This window comes from Suricata suricatta, chromosome 14 (genome assembly GCF_006229205.1).
Source record: "Suricata suricatta isolate VVHF042 chromosome 14, meerkat_22Aug2017_6uvM2_HiC, whole genome shotgun sequence".
NCBI classification, from domain to species: domain Eukaryota; kingdom Metazoa; phylum Chordata; class Mammalia; order Carnivora; family Herpestidae; genus Suricata; species Suricata suricatta.
This window is the reverse complement of record NC_043713.1, coordinates 411,217-430,533: the sequence shown is the minus strand read 5'-3', so window position 1 is coordinate 430,533 and position 19,317 is coordinate 411,217. Positions and strand designations below refer to the sequence as shown.

Below are 19,317 nucleotides of genomic sequence, written 5' to 3'. Positions count from 1 at the left end.
AGCAGCGCTGCACGTCCGAGCCGGTGAGCCCTGGGCTGCGTGGGGGCAGAGGGCCGTGTCCCGGGAGCCCCACAGCGGGACGGACACCGCGCTCTGGCGCTGGCACTCCGCCCCCTGGTTCTGGGGGAGCTCTGTGGGCCAGAGGCCGCGGGGAGCTGCGCTTGCGTGGCCGTGCCCTGTGTGGCGGTGCTGCCGCCCAGCACGCAGCCGAGGCTGGGGACGCCCTCCCGAGCACCTGGTGGTCTCGGCAGCTTTGTGCCAGGCCAGGTGGGGACGTCCTGGACAGAGTGTGCCCCTGCCAGGAGGGACACCAGGTGTCAGAAGACGCCTGGTCCCGCATGCGCCCCCTTGTCCTGAGACCTCCACATGCCCAGAGCAGGCCCCTGAGCGCCATCGTCGAGGCAGCAGGAGACACCCTGCTCCGGAGCCTGCAGCAGCCTCTCGGAGAGGCCTGCGTCCGCCTCGCCGAGTCTCGTGGGGTGCGCAGCGCCCACGCAGATCTGGGGTGGTGATCCGGAGGGGGGCGCGGGGCGGTGGAAGGAGATGTGTGACGATCGTGCGGCACATGCAGGTTTCAGAGCGCGTCAGTGGCAAGGCGGCAGCCCGAGGTCTCTGACCCGTGCAGAGGGAAGGGAGGGAGGGCGAGGCTCCTCGGAGGTTCTGGAATACGCCTTGGGAGAGAATCCCGGGGGGCGACCCAGCTGTGATAGAGAGGGATCCATCCCTGCCGCTGGCGTGGGGGGCGCTTTTGTTTCTGGCGGCCCTTGTCCTTCTGAGACGGTTCAGGGAGGCTCCTACTCAGTGTCCCTCTGGGTTCCGTAGAAGTTCGGGTACGTCGGAGACTTACATGGCCTGCTTTTCGTGCGTTTGTGCTTGGATTCATCGGGAATGTTAGTTGAATAACAAAATGCCTCTTGTATCAGTTCATTAGTGGGTCGTCTTCCTACATTATTTGAAATACAGTTGGGGTCTCGGAACTGTGAGGCCTGCCTGAGTCCCCTGGCAGGGCTCTGACCCGCTGCGGCAGGTGAAGGGTCCCCGGAGGCATGATGCAGGACGGGAGCTTCCTCCCCCGCGCCGCGCCGTGAGGTCCCCTGGCTCACCTCTGCGCTCAGAGCCCACTGCAGTTGTATTTCTTTAATCCACTGGGGGGGGCTCTTCCGGTGGCCGGTCATCAGCAGTACCTCATCGGGGGGCGTGGGCTGTATGTCTTTCCCCCGCTCTGCTCTGGGTCCGGCCCTGTTACAGAGCTGTATCACCACTCTGGGGCTGGGGACAGGGCCCTGGGGCCCAAAGCGCAGGGAGGCTCCTTTTTCTGCCTCTTTGCCCTACGGTCACCCCAGCCTCACCACGCTGGGCAGCAGCTCGGGGCTCTCTGAGAGAAGGGCACCCCGAGTCTGCGTAGGAGCTGACCCGAGCCCCAGGCTCCCCTCCAGGAGCAGACATGGAGCAGACCGCGTCCAGGGAAGGTGAGGCAGAACTTCCGTCATAACCACCCCGTTCAGGCTGGATCTGCTAAAACGCAAGCGCATGATCACCGCGGTGATACGCGGATGCAGTGTGGGAGCTGCCCGGGCACGTCTGGGCGAGGGGCGGCGGAAGGCAGCTCGGTAGCTGTGCTCCCTGGGAGCAGGGAGCAGCCTTGGAGTGAACACAAAACGATAAGCAACCAGTGGGGATTTCAGATCTGAAAAATACATTTGCCGTATACTTGTTCCCGGAATTGGCATGAGACCACGCTGCGGGGAGGAGCAAAGAGCCCACGGACAGGGCTGCAGCCAGAGCCGCGGCACGTCTGGTCAGCGTGCGCACGCACGTCATCCGAGTCCTGAGAGGGTGGGGGAGGAGATGGGTGTGGGACGGAATCTCGGAGGAAGGATGCCCAGAACCCTCCAGGATTTGGTGAAAGGCACACATCTACTGGTTTCTGATGCTGCAGACTGGTCTGGGCAGTGGTCGGATTTCCTGAAAGCAGAGTTAGGTCGTACATGCTGTGTCTGCTCCCAGCGCCCTTCTCCCCGGGGCCACAGCAGCCAGAGGCCCTGCAGGGGAGGCCGAGTTCGAGGAGGGCCCTGGTCAGAGACGTGGGTGCGCCTGCGGCAGGACTTGCGTTTCGTTGGCCGGAGATTATTCTGAGGGTCACTTGAGGCTAGTCACGTGAGTGTGACCCTGGGTGTCCTGCGCACACTTCGTGAGCAGTGAGTCCTTGCAGGTCTTGTTTTCACAACGACCTAGATCTCTTCCTCTGTCGGCAGCCCTTTGGACGGCAAAGCTCGCCGTGTGACGTTAGGTGTGCGTGGCCTGAGCACCTGAGTGTGCTCGGACCCGGGGGCCGGGCAGGGGCAGAGACGCCTCGGTAACTTCCGCCAGATGACCCTGCTCTTCATACGCTTCCGCTTGGAGTAGTTTCTCGTGGGCCAGCTGACACACGTGTGGGGTCCGGGGACGGCCCTGGGTGAGCAGCTTCCCGGAGCGGTTTCACCGGCCCCGCTGTGAGAAGCCTCGCGTGTGAGCTGGTGCCCTGTTGCGTTCTGGGAAGCGGCAGCTGCAGTTAAGGCCGTGAACTCCCACGTGTCTTGAGATGATCAACACATGCTGGGCTTCAGAAAGAACACCTGAGGTTGAAGATAATACCGTGAAAATAGCATTTTACTGCTCGGAAAGTGTGGACGTGTCCCGGACGTTCTGTCCTGCACGCTCTGTGAGGTCAGTCTGGGAGCAGGCTCTGCCTGGGCCTGGCCTGCCTTGAGCCTGCAGGTCTGGGCCGACTGGGCCAAAGCTCGTGGGCTCGGGCCAGCGGCCCCTCTGTCCCCTTCCTTGTGGGTCGTCCTTGGAGAAAGGGAAGCCTAATGTGTCTAAACATCATTTTGGGGTTTTTTTTTTATGTTTTTTATTTATTTTTGAGAGACAGAGAGAGACAGCACAAGCAGGGGAGGGGCAGAGAGAGGGAGACACAGAATCTGAAGCAGACTCCAGGCTCTGAGCTGTCGGCACAGAGCCCGACTCAAGGCTCGAACCCACGAGCCATGAGATCATGACCTGAGCCGAAGCCAGACGCTTAACCGACTGAGCCCCCCAGGCGCCCCTCATTTCGTTTTAAGAGCGACGGTGCCCGGGAGCAGGAGTGCCGGGCGCTCGCTCTCACGGCCGGGCAGAGACGTGCACCGCGGGGCCAGCCTCACGCCGGGCCGTCCGAACGTGTGTCCACACACCGACTCGCCTAGTCCCACTCCCGCTTATCCCGAGTCCCCAGGAGGCAGGCTTCTCCACCCCAGTGTGGACAACATGCCCCTCACCGCCGGGCCCGAGCAGACCGTCCGGGCGTGTCGGGTCCCTGACTCTGTGAGGAGAGGCACGTGCAGAACCCGCGTCTGTTTTGCGGGGGCCCCACTCCTGGCAGGGCTGGGCTGCGCACCTCTTAGGGCGTCTGTTCCCTCCAGATCCCCCCAGGTCTGATGTCACGGCTCCTCCTGTGGCACAGACAGGTGTTCGGAGGCACCTTCCGTCCGCTCGGTGGATACCCCGGGGGCGGGCACAGGGGTGGCAAGGAAGCAGGCCTCCCCCGGGGTGTAGGGGTGCAGGGGAGGGCTCACTCCGGGGCCCATGGCTGTTAGCTCCCGTCACCCTCACGTGGCATGTCCGTAAATGGTAAGATGTGAGGAGAAAACCAGCACCCTGGGGCAGGCGGGGGGGCAGGGACAAGCGCCTTCTGTGGAGCCGCTGGGACCACTGCTGGGCTCCCCGCCCCCCGCCAGACCCCCGAGTGCCTCCCAGGCAGCAGCCAGTCGAGTGCAGCCCCCGATCGTGAGCAGCTTAACCGGGGCTCCGAGTCTTCACCCCGAGTTCTTAGTGCACTGGAGAGAACACGGCGCCGAGGAGGACCTGTCCGCTGTCCGGGTGCTCTGCCCCAGGGCACACTCGGGGTCCTGGGGTCACAGGAGGGCCCCAGAGAAGGGACAGCCTGGGCCTTCTCTGCTTTCGTGGCCCGCCTTGTGTGCCACCTGCGAGGTCCGGGCCGCCACGGACTTCGGACTCGGCCCGACACGCACCCGGACACGCAGCTGTGCCCGAGGGGAGGGGCTGCGCTGCGTCTGCTGGAGGGGTCGGGTTCTAGGCATCCGGTGTGTGCCCTGACTCTCCCCCTTTGCCAGGTGGATGACATCCTAGGAGAGGGCAGTGATGACAGCGACAGCGAGAAGAGGAGGCCGGAGGAGGAGCGGCCGCCGCCCCGGGAGCCCCGGGCCACGCCAGGGGCCACGGCGTCCAGCGAGAGGACCGCCTCCGGCAGCCGGGGGCCCAGGTGAGGGGGCGGGGCGGGGGGCAGGGGGCGGTGAGGGCCCGCCCAGGTGAGGTCTGCTGGCGTGATGTGGTAACGTGACAGATTCTTCGGGCTTCGGCATTTTCAGAAGGTTAGGATCACAGTGACCTGGGTTTTCACCGTCTGTATTGTTTCAGTTACTGCTTTAGAGATCTAACTTCCTCCTGTACGAAGCTCTTGGCGCCCGCGTAGGTGCCAACACGTCTCCGGGTGAAGGGCAGCAGACCCCATGGCCAGCGCGTTTCCGTGGTTGGTGACCTTCTTCAAGCGTGGCTGTGTTAGGCGCGGATGATGTGACCGTGCCTGCGGCGGTGGCCGGTGTCCACATGACCCCTTCTTGTCCCGAACCCAGCAGCTGCCAGGATCGGGTGTCTTTCCTGAAGCCTCTTTTCATCCCACTTGCGTTTGATCATCATGTCACGTTCTCTTTGCTCAGTTTCTTGCCTTCTGCCTTTCTCTAAGCGTCTCACCACAACGGCTCGTGCAGTCCCCTCGAAGCCAGAGCCCTGTCCCTGAGCGTCCCTGAGACCCCCCTCCAGGCCCCACTGCGGGCTGGGGACTGTCCCTTTCCCCTCCGGAGAGGCATTCAGCGTTCCCCGGCTCTTGTTTCACTGTTCTCTTCCCCTGGTGGGGTGGACGCATCTCCCAGGGCCTTGTGGACGGCGTGCTTGGAAGGCAGGCCAGCTCGTCACCCGGAAAATGCCTTCCTCGCCCTCGCCCGCGCTCACGTCAAGGGGGCTCTTGCTTCATTAGCCATCTGGTCTGACCCAGAGACGTGTAGATAAGTAAGTTGTCCTTGCTAGTCCAATTAGAAGACGGGCTCGGGCCACAAGGTCTAGCAGCACACGGAGGGGCCGGAGAGATTCGTGGTCTGTGTGGCGGAATTTTCTTCAGAGAAGTCCGTGCGTCTGCAGCTCTGCTGTGGGGCCGGGAACACAGGCCCCTCTCAGGGCGCCCCTGCCCTGCTGGTCCCACAGCAGACCTTTCTAGCGCGCTGAAATGTCTCCGAGGAGCCGGCCTCCCACCCACCCGGGGGCCCCCGACGACCTCTGTGTGGTGGTGCTGGCCGGACCAGGGGTGCGTGGTGGCCTCTCGGTGGCCGGCAGCCCGTTCTGGGTGAGCTGTTTCCTCTGTCACGTAAGAAACGCAGGGCAGTTTTTACCAGACTCCAGAAGGCCTGGTGCCTGTGAAAGGTGCTTGCGGTGCTGGTGGATCTGGGCAGGACCCTCGGCAGGCATGCGTCGGATGGCACGGAGCAGACACATGTCCGGGACGGGAGTCGGGCGTTGTTGGCCTGAGGACCCACTTCCCTGTGGAAGCCAGCGGGGCCTCTCCGCCTGCACAGCCAGTGGTGGCCCTGGGACCCGGGGGCAGAATTGAGGACTTGCCGGCGCACCACGGCCCCACCCCCGCCATGCCTCCGGAGCCACCTCTGCATCTGTGCTTGATTCTGTCCGTGCCGTCTCACGTGAAGCTGGAGTGAGCACCTGTGTGCGTGCACTGCTCACTCGCGCTTCTAAGCTGACACCTGGTGGCCGAGCGCCTGCACAGAAGGCCACATGGCTCTCCGAGATCCGGTGACAGCTTGTTTTCAGTGGCACAGTGTTTGGTGGCAGCTTCCCGCCAGCATGAAAGGCGAACATTGGTGGCCCTGTGGCTTCATTTTAACATGATTTTCTCTTCTAACTTTGTGCCCGGGGCTTCAGATGGAAGAAAGTGGGCGCGGCGGCCGCACTGGCCCAGGAGAGACGGGCCCCGGGCACGCGGCCCGACGGCCACCACAGCACACTCCAGGCCGGAGGAGCTGTGCAGGACGCGAGCTAGCCCACAGGCGATGCTGAGAAGCGCAGCCAGGGGGTGGACGTTCTGCAGGGGTCCGTCCAAACTGCGAAAGGGAGAACGAGCAGAGGAGCACGGGGGCTCGGGTGCGGGGCGGCAGTAAGTGCACGCAGGAGCCCGAGGAGCGGGGAGGGCCCTTCGAACACGTCCGGGAAACGGACCGCACGGGGAGCCACGCCCAGACTCGTGGCAGGAGCCTGCGGGCGGACGAGGGGGCCCGTCGGAGACCGCGGGGGCACAGGCCGGGCGCACTCTCCCGAGGAAGGGCCATCAGGCAGGCAGAGCCCCGCAGAAACGGAGCTCAGAGAGGATGCGCGCGGCCGGGGACGAAGGCTCGCGGCCTTGCAGGAGACGTGAAGGGGGCGCCTCAGTCTGGAAGCCGGCGGCCCGGAGGGAGCTGAGAGTCCGCGCGGGAGCCCGGGGGTGACGCGTGACCGCCAGCAGTGAGAGTTCCGAGCGGATGGAAAAGCAGCTGTACGCGGTCGCGTGGACGTGATCGTGGGCCCGGAGTGCGGAGACGGGTTAGTTGAGACGGTGACCTCGCCACGTGCAGCACTGTGGCTTCTTCCTGCCGGAAAACCGCGCCGGTTTAAGTGACGAGCTGGAAAACACGCTCTGGTGGTCGTCGGTCAGATGCCCGCCCGTGGTTGCCGTGGTCCCGGACACAGCCGCGTACTGACTGCGCACCCTGGGGGCATCCGGGGGGCTGTGTGTGCTGGAAGCCGGATGTGGGGAGGAAATTTACTGCGTTCTTGCTGTTTTCCACACTGAATGTCGGAGGATTTCTCCAGCCTTCGGTTTTCTCCACGTTAAGCCCATTTGCATTTCTCTGTGGAACCGCGCACCTGGCCGTGGAGGCCAGGCGTGCCTGTCGTGCGCTGGGTACTGGGAGTCGGAGCTTTGACTGTCCACAGGCGTCAGCCATGACCTGCAGGCCGGTTCCAATTGTTTAATGACTGAAATTCAGTCGTGCTGTATATAATTTATTCTCCAAATGTTACTGAGCCAAGAGTAAAGGTTTTTTTCTCTTAGTCTCATTTTATACTTTGTCACAGAAAGCACCAGGCCAACCTTAGCACTCCTGTTGCCACCTGGGCCACCGCCCACTTTTCCCTGGTCTTGAGCCATGCACTTGGCTCCGTGGGAACACCGTGCATGAGCACCCGAGTGGGGCTGCTCCCCCGTGCCCTCTTGCTCGCTCCGTACGACGGGTGCACTGTGTCTCTGACGTCCCTGTCACTCGCGTGGGGTCCAGCGTCCTGAGGAGGTGGCTGCGCGGTCTCCCCGGCCACTGATGGGAGCCACGGCGTCCGCCTCGTGGTTAGTGGGAAAGACGGCTCGCGCCCCCCATGCCAGTGCGCTGCGTCTTCAGGGGCGTCTGGACGCAGTTGTTCAGTTCTCCAAGCACAGGGCACCTGTCTGCACAGAAGACGCTCTCCCCCCGTGTTCTGACCCCTCGCTCCCCTCCTGCCCTGCTGCTGCCCTCAGGGGGCCCTCCCTGCCCCAGCCAGCCTGGCCCGTCTCCCCTTGGCTGGGGGTCTGGCTCTTTCCTGGGCCTGGGGCCTCCCTGACGGCCGCTGTCTCCTCTGTGTTTGCTTCTTGCTCCAAGCCGTCAGATGGACACAAGCTGGGGGTGGGCCCGGCTCCAGGCTCCGAGCAGACCTCGTGCGGCAGGAGGGGAGGGAGAGGCTGCGGCCCGGACCGGAGAGCACGGAGCTGCCTTGACCCTGTGCCCTCAAGCTGGTGGTGAGAGCGCCCTGGACTGCAGTCGTCTCTCGCTCTGCGCACCTGGGGCCAGGCTGGGTGCCCAGAGGGTGGGGCACAGCCGGTGTCTTCCTGATGTCTCTTAAGCAAGTGCATTCAGAGTCACCGCTGTTCTGGATAGGCCTCCCCCGTTTGCCAGCAGCCGGACGGGACGTGTCCCTGCAGGCCTGGGGCCTGGGGGCACGGGCTGAACACGCATTGTGACCCCGGGTTGTGTCCCTGTGAGCCCACCCACTCTTGCCCTCGCGGTGCCCAGGGCGTGGTGTTCTTGCTGGTGTTCACAGTAGTATGAACAGGACGGACCCCCGTTCATGGGCATTAGGCGGCCACCTGACCTTTTTACTGCAGCAGTCCGCCTCCTGTACGTCTGCGCGTCACTTCTAAACGCGCCTGCTTTGTCACCACTCAGCAAAAGGTCAGTCCAAGAGGCTTCAGAGTAACTGTGCATAAAAATTAGCTTTTGTTTCAGGATCTCTGACAAATCCAGAATTAACCTTTGCTGGGTTACCTGTGTCCTCAGACTGCACGCCTGCCCTGGTCTGGGCCCGAGCGGGGTCTCTGGCCCTGCAGATGGGCACCCGGACGGCCACGCAGCCACGGGCCGCAGCCACCGATGCGGTTCTCTGGACCTCGGGGCCCCGGCCTCTCGTTCAGTCTTCCAGCCTGAGCAGTCACCCCGATCCCCGCACTTACGTTCCTAGGTGCCTTTGTCAGGGTTTCTGTCCATTTTGAGTTGATCTTGTCAGCTCCTGTTTCTGATTCGGAAGCGTTTCTCTCAGTGCCCCCAGTTTGTGGGAGCGTATTCGGTCTTACAGGCTCAGGTCACACGTGTCCTAGTCTTGCAGACCGTCTCCTGACCTCGGGTCCGGAGTTCTGCTCGTGGTCTCTTTTGCCCAAACAGAGACTTTGGCGTCTCTGCGTCTCCGGGGCATTTCTTGTCCTCCTTCAGAATCCGTAGGTGATGGATGCGTGTGTGCATCTGAGTTTTCTTTTCAGCAAGTGGTGCTGAACACTTAGGTGTCCAGATGCAGAGTTCGCCTCAGCCCTAAGCCAGCTCACGACAGATTGGGAGACAAGCTAGATCTTTGTGACCTGGGGTTACACAGTCACTCTTCATTTTCTGTACTGATAGCCCAAAGGCTTCTCGACATTCAGAGCGTGAGAAGCGCAAGCATAGGGCAGCACGTGCCTGAAAACTAACTGCCGTCCGCACCACGGCAGGTGCTCTCCGGACAGAGGGCTCAGATAAGCCAGCGCGTGAGAATGGGGAGGGCCGGCTCCCTGCTGTGCGCGCGCGCTGGGCACGCAGCCTCCAGGACCCTCCGGGACCCTCCAGGCAGGCGCAGCCGGGGCTGGTGTCGCACCCAGGAAGGGCGCCTTGCGGCTCCAGTGCCTGACTGCGTTGGCGCTGCCGTGAGCCCGTGTCCTGCCGACACTGCAAAGGCTCCGTGCCCACAGGCTGCAGTGGGTGCATCTTGAGGCCGAGCTGCCCTCCAGGGGCCAAGGGCAAAGGAGGCCTAGTGTTTGGAGTAATTTCTCTGAAACATCCCCGAGCTCAGAAACCCCCTTACACCATTTCTGCTTGTGTGTCTTTCAGACTCTCCCGCTCACGCAAGCCTTCTTAGTCCTCAGATGCTGAGGAGAGAAACCAACTTTCCACTCCAGTTTTGAGCATACCTCAAAATGTGACAACGTAAACCTTTTTTTTTTTTTTTTTTAGAAAATATTCAGTTGATTTCAAAGTAATAGTTATTTGGAATTCGGACTGAATGCCTGGCACGAGATAAAGTGCTCTGAGGAGTCGGAAGAGGCAGTTCGGCCCTGGCAGTGGCACACGGTAGAGCCTGGGCGCGAGGGCACAGTCCGGGGGCTGCTGCTTCCGCACGTGCCAGGCCTCCAGGCCGCGGCGCCTCCTTTCCCGGGAGGATAGCAGTCAGGCCACAGCGTAGCTTTTGTTGGTTCCATCTGGTCTCACTGACAGGATTTCTCTTAAATAAATTCTACGGCTTTCCCACAACCGGCATCCGAGGTCTCCAATTTCCCGTACGTGTGTGGTTCTCTATGTTGAGTGTGTGCTGCGTGTGCTCCGGTATCTACAGGCGTGTGTGTGGCTGCTGTATGTGTGTGACCCAGAAAATCTTAAGGACACGCTTGTACCCTCCCATCACAGCACACGAGATGGGGGTCGATGGGGGGCTGACCCAGGAGGCGCGGGTGCCCAGTGTGAGGGGAGACCGGGGGAGGCCACGTGTGGTCAGGCCGGTCTTCCTCGGCTTGGGGGCACCGCTCAGGGCCAGCGGGCGCCTCCCGGGGGACTGCTGTGCTGGCCGCCAGCTGGCTGGAGCCGCGGGCCCATTCTGATCCGAGTCTGCCACCACTGTCCCCAGAACGGAGGCGGCCGCCCCGGCCAGTGGTCAGAGTGGAACAGTGTGTGCCCTGGCAGCCAGGGTATTTCGTCTTGAAGGCCGCCTGAGGAAAGTGGAGTTTTTAGGCCAGGCCAAGTGACGGCCCATCTGGTCCCCTGGGATGCGCCCTGGCTTCCACATCTGCAAAGCGGCATCAGTAGTTCCCGCCATGACCCACCCTCTCCAGCCGGGCTTTGTGTGTGCCTTCCCATCTGGTACTTCGCGGGGCCATCGGAGGTGACGGCATCTGGAGCTCTGGGGAGACCGCAGTTTGCAAGGGCTCCTGGGGAGGAGGGGAGGAGCGCACCCTCCAGGCCTCCCGTCGGTGCGCACTCCTCTCACCATGTGCCGTGGGGTTACAGCTGTTCACTTCCTCCCTGACCCTGTGACTATCTGCTGGGTCACCTCTGGATGTGTGGCCACCGGATCCAGCTCCTTGCACTGAGACTATGACTGCTTTGGCAGCGATGGCCCCAAAGAATAACGCTGCGTGCCGGCACGTCGGGGGGAGGAGCGCGTGCGTACGTGCGTGCCTGCGCGTCGGGGGGAGGGGTGCGTACAGGTGTGCTTGCGCGTCGGGGGGTGCGTGTGCGTGTGTGTGCGTGTGCAGTCCCGGGATGTCTGCGTGCCGGAGCGCGCCCGCCCCTGGTGCCAGTGTGTCACAGCACGCACCTGTCTTGCAGGGGCCACAAGCGGAAGCTGCCCGAGGAGGACGCCGGCAGCGCGTCCAGCGGGGAGACCAGCGCGGAGGACGAGGAGGGCAGCAGCTCGGAGGCCGACGAGATGGCCGCGGCGTTGGAGGCGGAGCTCAACGAGCTCATGTGACCTGCAGGGCGCACGGCGCAGGCGCGAGTCTTGCTCCACCACCAGTTGGCTCCTGGCCACCCGGGCCCTGGGTTGGGGTCTCCTTTTCTCCAGAAAGACGTGTATATATGCAGAGCTCCATATACAAAAACACATAATTTTTGCAGAAATGTGTTTTTAGAGGTTTTACTACAGAAAGTCTACTTTTCTAAGGGACAGTGTCCCGGGAGGCGGTGTGCCAAAGATGTCGCCATGGCCCTCAGAGCCTCTGCAGGCTAGCGGAAGGGCGGGCAGGACTCGGGGTGCGGGGTCGGGCCCGGGCGGCGCACGGGGCGCGCTGCCTCCGGGACACGGGTGTAAAGTTTTTGTATATCTATTTCGCATTTGACCCCCTGAGCAGATTTCTCTTTCATTTAATAAAACTCCTTTTTATACGCTCATTCCCTGGTGCGACGCCCCCCCTCCCCCGGCGTTCCGAGTGGAGGACGCCGCGTGTCCCGTCGCCGCGCCCGGTGGGTTTTTGGAAGTCTGCACAGAACAGACGGCCCGACCTGCCCTGTCTGGCGGTTCCGTGGCCGCTAGTCTGCCTGCTGCGTGGGAGCTTTTCAGAAGCTTGTAGCGAAGCATCGACGACGTAAAGGACCGTGGGGGCTTGGAGTTGCTCCGTCTCCCGAGCCTTGCAGCTCAGGCAGCCCGGAGAGCAAGGCAGCTCTGGCCCGGCTGGCAAGCTGGGGGGCGGGGTTCCTCGTAGGCTGTGCTCCCTGCTCCCCGCCAGCCTGATGGTATGTCATCCCTGTCGCTGGGGTCCCGGGGTCTGGCCCATGGGCCCCTTGGGTCCCTGCGGCTGTGGCGAGACCCCATCCCGCGCCGGCGGCTCTGTGTCCGGTCCTGTTGTCCAGAGATCTGTGCGCAGCAGCCCGAGCCCCCGATGGCCGCCGGTGGGACCGGGGGTAGATTCCTCTACACACTCCCTTTGACGGGGCCACACGTGCTGGTGGCGCCCTCCGGGCTCTGGGTCTCCCAGGATGTGCTCGTGGCGCCATGGCCGCTGCTTGCTTCGGTCCTGCGGAGAAGGCAGGCCAGCGTGGACTGGAGCCCGAGATGTTCCGCCAGGTGTGGCTGAAAGATGTCCCCTCTCCTGTCTCCATCCGTCCCACAAGCAGCCTGGCGCCCTCCCTGACTCCTGGATGGATGACGGAGCCGGAAGTAGCCTGTTGGGTTGCATCACTCGCCTGCCTAAAGAAGCGGTGGGTGGAGCCTCAGGCCTGGCCGGCCTCGGCGTCCACTGCCCGCGCGGGCATCCTCGGGGATGTCGGGCCTCTCTCCCCGCGCGCAGTGGGCCTTCACACTGGGCGTGGCGTCAGACCCCGTTCACACTTCTGACGACAGCCGGAGGCCGGCGGGGGCATCCCGTGGGCCCGGGACAGGGCGGCCGGTGTCCAGGGATCACAGCACCGTTGTTGCCTCATTCTCTCGTAGGCGTAGCTACACTGCCTTCCTCTTCTCGACGCTGGCAGTAACCGAAGTTTCCAGGGGCCGGGCTTGGAAGGGGAGGGCAGCCCCGGCTCTCCTGTTAGCACAGAAATGGAGACCGCACAACCGTGAATCTGGTCGGTTTGAGATCCTCAAGACCAGCAGTCTCTCAGGCCGTGGTTTCTAAAAGGGCTCGGTGCTAATTCGGTGTCTTCCCGCGGCGTTGCTCACTCTGGACAGCAAGCGTCTGTCGGCCAGGCTGCTGCTTGCTGTCACACCTGCACGGCACCGTGGGCAGGAGGGTGGGCGGCCCGCTGTGCGCATCTTAGCTGTCGTGCTCCTCCCTGCGGGTCCCGCTCTTCATTCTCGGAGGCCCTGGGGTCCCAAGTGCTCCGACGAGTGACAGGAGAGTGACAGTGGTAGCATTTGAAGAAAAGACCCAACACCCAGGCCCGGTCATCAGGGAAGAAGGGCCAAGGCCTTGGGAACAGGAGACCCCAGTCTGGGGAGGGAAGACCGGAGGCCCAGCTGTGAGGGGAAACCCATGGAGGCTTACCAGTCGTCCGGGAGAGAGCCAGCGCCTCCACCGGCTGGAGGAGCGCACCAGGGCCGGGGTGCTGGCCAGGGCGCTGGGCAGCCCCGAGTGTCTTGTCTTCCGCTGGTGGTGGTTTCCTCTGGAGGCCCGGACTCGGCGTGTCTGATGGCCCGTCCGGAGCAGGTGTCCGTGAGGAGACGTGCCGGTCCGCGGCGGGGCTCTGCCGTGGGGGACGCCTGGGGACCCACCTGGCCTACAGCCTGGGAAGGTGAGGGCACCGGGCAGGGGAGAGCCTGGGGTGCCGGCCACGGGGGTCACCCAGCCCCACCCACGGTGGACTGTTCCTCCATCCTCTGGCCTTTCACCAAAGGCCACTGTCTTTTTTTGGTCACTGGTAATGGTCCATTTGTGCCCCAGATGAAGAGAAAATACCTTTCGAAGCAGAGGACTCCAGGCCTCTTCCCTCGGGGAGCATGAGTGGCAGGGCAGCTGTCCTGCACAGGCCTTCACTCCTGCAGAGGGGCGGTGGGGCCACACTCACCCCCACCCTCTGGTTCCCTCATTCAAGTACAGGCGTCTGGGGGTCCCAACTGCTGAGTCAACCACATAGTTGCTTAAAATGTGGCTCTTGGGGCTCCTGGGGACTCGGTCAGTTGAGCATCCAACTCTTGATTTCGGCTCAGGTCATGATCTCCTAGTTCATGGGTTCAAGCCATGTGCAGAGGCTGCTTGGGATTCTCCTCTCTCCCTGCCCCTCCCCTGCGCTCTCTCAAAAACAAACATGCCGTTGGGTGGGAGGGCGGGCTGGGGGCTGCAGAGAGGGGCGCTGGCTGCACCCTGGGCAAGAGAAGCGGACACGACTCCGTGCACCTGCTCCAGGTGGCGTCTCTCCGAGAGGCCGGAGGGGAGCGAGCCTGCCTCCCTGACCGGCGCATCCGCGAGCCCCAGGCTCACGTGGCCGTGAGGCAGTCCTCTTCGGAGCTGGTCCGCAGGAGATCTCGGCACGAGTAGATGGTAAATTTTAGCCTTTTGTTTGCAAACATTCAAAAATCTGCAGCTGGAAATTAATGAAATTTTTCTTTCTTGGGAAACAGAATGTTGAAATTCTGTGTAAATATGAGATCTCCCGTCCCATTTGAATTTCTCATGTTTTCAAAAGAGCTGTGAGCCCCCCGCGTGCAGGCGCCCTCCCCCCAGCGCCCCCCAGAGGAGTGAGCCCACCACCTGGGCTCCTGGATTCGGAGTGGGAGGGACACAGGCGAAGGCTAACCCTGGGACTCCTGGCCGGCCGTGACCGGGGCCTGAAGACGCCGGGGTCAGGCTGCCCAAGCCACACGGCCCTGGCATGTCTGGTGGTGATTTGCCACCTTTAGGCTGGGTGGCCGGGCCCCCAGGGCTCTTGACTTCACACGCGTCACCTTCCACATGTCCTGGTGGCGAGACGCTCAGCCTGCAGCCTGGCACTTGGCAAGTGATGTCCCCACCTTGATGCAGGCCCTGAAGGGATCGATGTCAAAATACATGAAATGAAGTAGAGCGTAGCTGCGCTCATGACAGAGGAAGAAATACAAAGTATTTGGCTGTTTCTCAGCCTCCGGTGGAGGCCAGTTTGGCTTTTTCTGAATCTCCAGTCTCCTCCCGGCCCAGGCCCTGCGGCCCGTGACCGGCACGTGCCCACGTCGCCGCGGCTCCTGCCCGCTGTGTCAGGGGGCCTGCAAACGGCTCCAAACGCCTGCGTCTCCCGTCCGGGGCCAGCGAGGAGCCTCCGCACAGCACCCGCGGACCTGCCCCTCCGCACACCCTCCGTGGCTCCGGCGCCGTACCCCCCACGTGCCTCGCCTCACCCCCTCCCCGAGCTCCCACGGTCCTGAGTGCAGGGGTGTCTTCACCCGTCAGTCCCACGCCTGATGCTGGACACAGTGTCAGTGTTTGCTTAGTACCTGCAGGTCGTGTGAATGACTCTCTCCAAACCCACACAGCTCGTGCACACTCGTGTGAGCACACACGCGCACGCCCTACCCAGGAGCTGACTGGTGTCCTACTCACATAAGAGGTGACTTCCTGAGGGCGCTAGCCTGCAGGGCAGGGGTGGGAGAGTCCGCCCCGCGCCACCCCCCCCTCCCGTGGGAAGCAAGCATAGGACGTGCGTGTCGCTTTGAGGGTGGGGTGTATAGTGGGACATCTTCAAGACAGCAGTTTCCTGGCTCTCCCCTCTCCCCAGAGGTGACAGTCCAGAAAAGTCGCTCTGGATTTCAGACAGGAAAACTCAGAAAGGGGACATCCTGGTTTATTGCTTGTGCCGTGGGGAGCGTAACCCAGGGCTCAAGGTCAAGACTGACCAAGCAGCGAGCCACGTGGGACGCTTGAGGGGCTTCCTTAAGCCCCTAGCCCTTCGGTCTCCCCAAAAGGCCCAGTCAGCCCTGTGGGAGGGCAGCCCCCCCAGGAGTCTGAGGGTTCAAGGAGGGTTCAAGCAGGACCCTGAGAGGCCCTGACCCGCACCTGCTGCTCAGCCTGCAGAAGCCAGGTGGGGGTGTCTGCTGCCCCAGAGCCCGGGGGACCCTCCTCAGCCTGTCCCCCCCTTCTCTGCAGATGGTCTGACGGGACGAATCACCGACAGCGTTCCACACTCACCGGGCTCTGGCCCCTCACTGTCCAGGTGCTTATCTTGGGGCGGAGCCGAGAGGTCAGCCTGCCTGGGCCCTGCTGGCTGCCTACAGCGAGTGCCTCTACTCAGAAGGAAACCGGAGCGTCCTGTCCTGGGGGGTGGGGGGCCGTCCTCCCGTCCTGGGGGGCCTCCTCTAGGGGGCCCGTCCTCCTACGGGAGCCATCCTCCTGTCCTCTGGGGGACCGTCCTCATGGGCAGTCGGCCCGAGAGCTGGAGGCGGGCCACTGCTGGGCCGCCCCGACAGAGCCTCCCTGGCCCCGCCCAGCTGGCCTTGACCTTTGGGAAGTAGTGGGGATGCCCAGCAGGTCCCCCTCAGGAGGCTCCTGGGGAGGGAGTCCGTTCAGTGCTTCTTACTTCAGCAGGAGCATCTTCGGGGCGATTCCACGAGGACGGCTTAGCCCTACAGCCTCAGCCTCTGGAGGGTCCGGAGATGAAGATCTGGGGACTGCCGAGTGACCCCCTCCCAAAACCTGTCCACTCTTCCGGGCTGCGTGCCGGTGACAGGGACAGTGTCCCGTTCATGTTACAAAGCTGTTTCCGCAGACCCTCCCCAGACAGCACCCCCGACGGCCCCGCAGGCCTGGCGGGGCCGTAGACTGTTCTAGGTTACCCTCGCCTGGTCTGGGCTCCTCTTCTGATACTTGTAAGCTTTCTAAACTTAGGGAGGAGAGGGCGAGCACTGACCCCCACGCATGGACCCCACCGAAGTCAGCGTCCCAAGCAGTGGCCTCGGGGATAAAACGGACCCTTCGTGTTTGGAGTGACTCCGACTGTGTGCTCCCTCGATGGAGAGGTGGTGTGGGAGCCTCGGTCTGAGGCCCGGTGTGTGTGAGGCGGCCCCAGGAAGACCTCGGTGACCTGCTCTCGCTCCAGACTCAGCAGGTTTCCAGACACCCGCGTGCTCCAAGAGCATCAGTTACACCCCCTCCGGGGTTTCCAGGCCCTCCTCCAGCCCCTCGGCGACTCTCCGACCGCCTCCTAAGGCTCAGGGCCCCCAGCCCCCTGCCCTGGGCGCCGTCCCCACGTCATCATCGCCACTGGGCGCTTCTTCCTGATTGCTGGTCGCTCGACAGACAGCAGGACGACAGTGGTGCTCCTTCAGGAGGGGAGGGAGCACAGGGAGGATGCCGGCCGCTCCTGGAGTCCTCGTGGGCCCCACCTGGGCCCCTCAAGCTCCACCGCCCCTTCCCAGGAGGACCTACTCCTCTTCTGTCGGTTCACAGGCTCCATCTCCTCACGGGACGCGGTTTGAAGACAGGGCTTCCTGCAAAATAAAACAGCAGTGGCCCAGCCACTGCGTTGTGCACCCGAAACTGGCCCAACACTGCGTTAACCACACGGCGACTGAAATAAACGTTTTTTAAAAAGAGCAGAAACAACAGCAATAATAGTAACAGTAACATTTGAAACATCACCAGCCTCAGTAACTCATTAGGCACACACAGGAGGACTCGTGACATTGTCTTCCCCTTCGCGGGGAGGATCTGAAAACACAAACCCAGACCAGAGCTGACAGCAGGTGCTCATCTTGCCAAGATGTGCGGCAACATTTGGAAGCGTTCCTGGTAAACACAGCGCCGTGAAGTTAATTCGCTCAGGATGTCACAACACATGCTAATGAACGGAAAAGGAAACAGCCCCTCAGCCCCGTCAGCACCCACATCCTGGTGGGAAGGAAAGAGACACCCTGCCGTGGGCCCACAGGGAGCACATCTCCCTGGGATTCTAGAATGGAAAGCCAGCGTGGGTGGGCGCACCAGAGAAGCCGCCCGTCCTCTATCTCCGGTCCCGGGGGGTGGGGGGGACACCCCGGGGTCCGCAGCCACTCGCACCTGCTCATGCTGTCTGTCCTGTGGATGTTTGTCCTGTGAGCAAACACCCTGGCCCTTCGTCCAGAAAGCCTGGCTGACGCACAGACATCTGTGCACTGAGGGGCGTGGAGGCATGGCTGACGTCCACGTCGGCTGACCCACTAACAAAGTCCTTTTTCTGTTCCGGAACCCAACCCGGGAGCTTGCATGGCGCTGCTGGTCCTTCGTCGTCCTGTCCAGTCTGTGGTGGCTCAGGTCTGTCTCCTCATGACCTGGACCCTTGCGAGGAATGCTGGTCCCCAGTGTCCTCGGTCTGGGCTCTTGTCCTGTGTCGTCATGGTCAGAGTCGCTGCTGTACCTGTTACAGGACCCCCACACTGGTGGCGTGCCCTCCCACAGCCCCTGCCAGGGACGGGGTGCCAGCCATGATGTTACCATGACGTGGACCTTGATCACTGCATTAAGCAGAGTCCACCAGGGGGCGCCCTGGGGGCAGGCTCCGGGTCTCCGCCAACACCCCGTTGCTCCTCATACTTCCACACCCTGATTTTAGCACCAGTGGCAAGGCTTATATGCAGCAGCCCCCACTGTGGGTCTTGCCAAATGGCAGGGCCCTCTGGCCGCAGACATCTGCCAGGGAGCCTGTCCCCGGAAGTGGCCTCTGTGGTCCCTGCCACTCAGTCATGGCCCACAGTTCCCTGTGGCCTGGACACTCTCATGGCAGGGACTAGGGGCACACTGTCACAGCACCCATGATAGAGGACACCTGGCAGATCCTCAGTAACACCGAGGGAATGAATAAATAGTCTTATTTGCGTTGAACATGGAAAACTAGCGTTGGACCTCCTCACCCTGAACTACATGGATAAGAGTCTTATATTCCTCTTTGTAACCTGCTCTACACTAAACTAGCTTGGATGAAAAACCATGCACAGCCATCTTACAAGATTTCCAGACATCATGCCAGGACGTCCATAGCCAAAGGCAGGGCCCAGTGGGTTTCTGTGCTGGACGGAGGGCCCTATGGGCACCCACACGAGCTGTAGGCAAAGAACAGGGGGTAACTGTGAAGGTCGGTCTTCCTAAACAAGCTAAAGATAAAATGATGAACCAAGTGCACACACATTTCCACCCCTTCCTCAAGGCAGGCTTTGAGGTATGGGAAGGACACCTTCAGGAATGTCACAGGGATCTGGAAAGTCCCGGAAATCCCAGAAACGAAGGAAACTGCCTGATAATGGTGGTGGGTACTTAGTGGGCAGTCATGAGGGTCCAGGTCAGACCTCTGACATGAAGAAGATTGGACAACCCACAACTGGGCCATTCTGGGGGAGGGAGAAGGTCCTGGAGGAGTGAGGAGGTCCTGGAGGAGAAGAAAGTCCTGGAGGAGAAGGAGGGGACTCTGGAGGAGGAGGGGGTTTGGGAGGAGAGAGAAGGTCCTGGGGGAGGAGGTCCTGGAGGAAGAGGTTCTGGAGGAGAAAGAGGTTCTGGAGGAGGAGGAAGAGGTCCTGGAGGAAAGGAGGTTCTGGAGGAGGAGAAGGTCCTGGAGGAAGAGGAGATTCTGGAGGAGGAGGAGGTCTGGGTGGAGGAGGAGAGGTCCTGGAGGGGGAGAAGGTTCTGGAGAAGGAGGTCCTGGAGGAGGAGGTTGTTCTGAAGGAGGAGAAGGTTCTGGAGGAGGAGGAGGTCCTGGAGAAGGAGGTTGT

General features: G+C 62.3%; 1 protein-coding gene across 3 annotated transcripts in view; it reads left to right on the top strand.

The window, feature by feature from the left end:
- The window catches only part of CTDP1 (CTD phosphatase subunit 1), a 40,130-nt gene extending 28,560 nt beyond the window's left edge, over positions 1-11,570 (top strand). For 2 of the 3 annotated variants that reach the window (XM_029922920.1, XM_029922922.1), the window contains 2 exons: positions 4,152-4,300; positions 11,010-11,247. In XM_029922920.1, the coding sequence (XP_029778780.1) occupies positions 4,152-4,300; positions 11,010-11,151 (291 nt within the window). In that variant the 3' untranslated portion in view covers positions 11,152-11,247. Of the gene's footprint in view, positions 1-4,151; positions 4,301-11,009 lie in introns of all 3 variants that reach the window. The other variant, XM_029922921.1, reaches the window with a different exon arrangement.
- Positions 11,571-19,317: the final 7,747 nt, after the last annotated feature.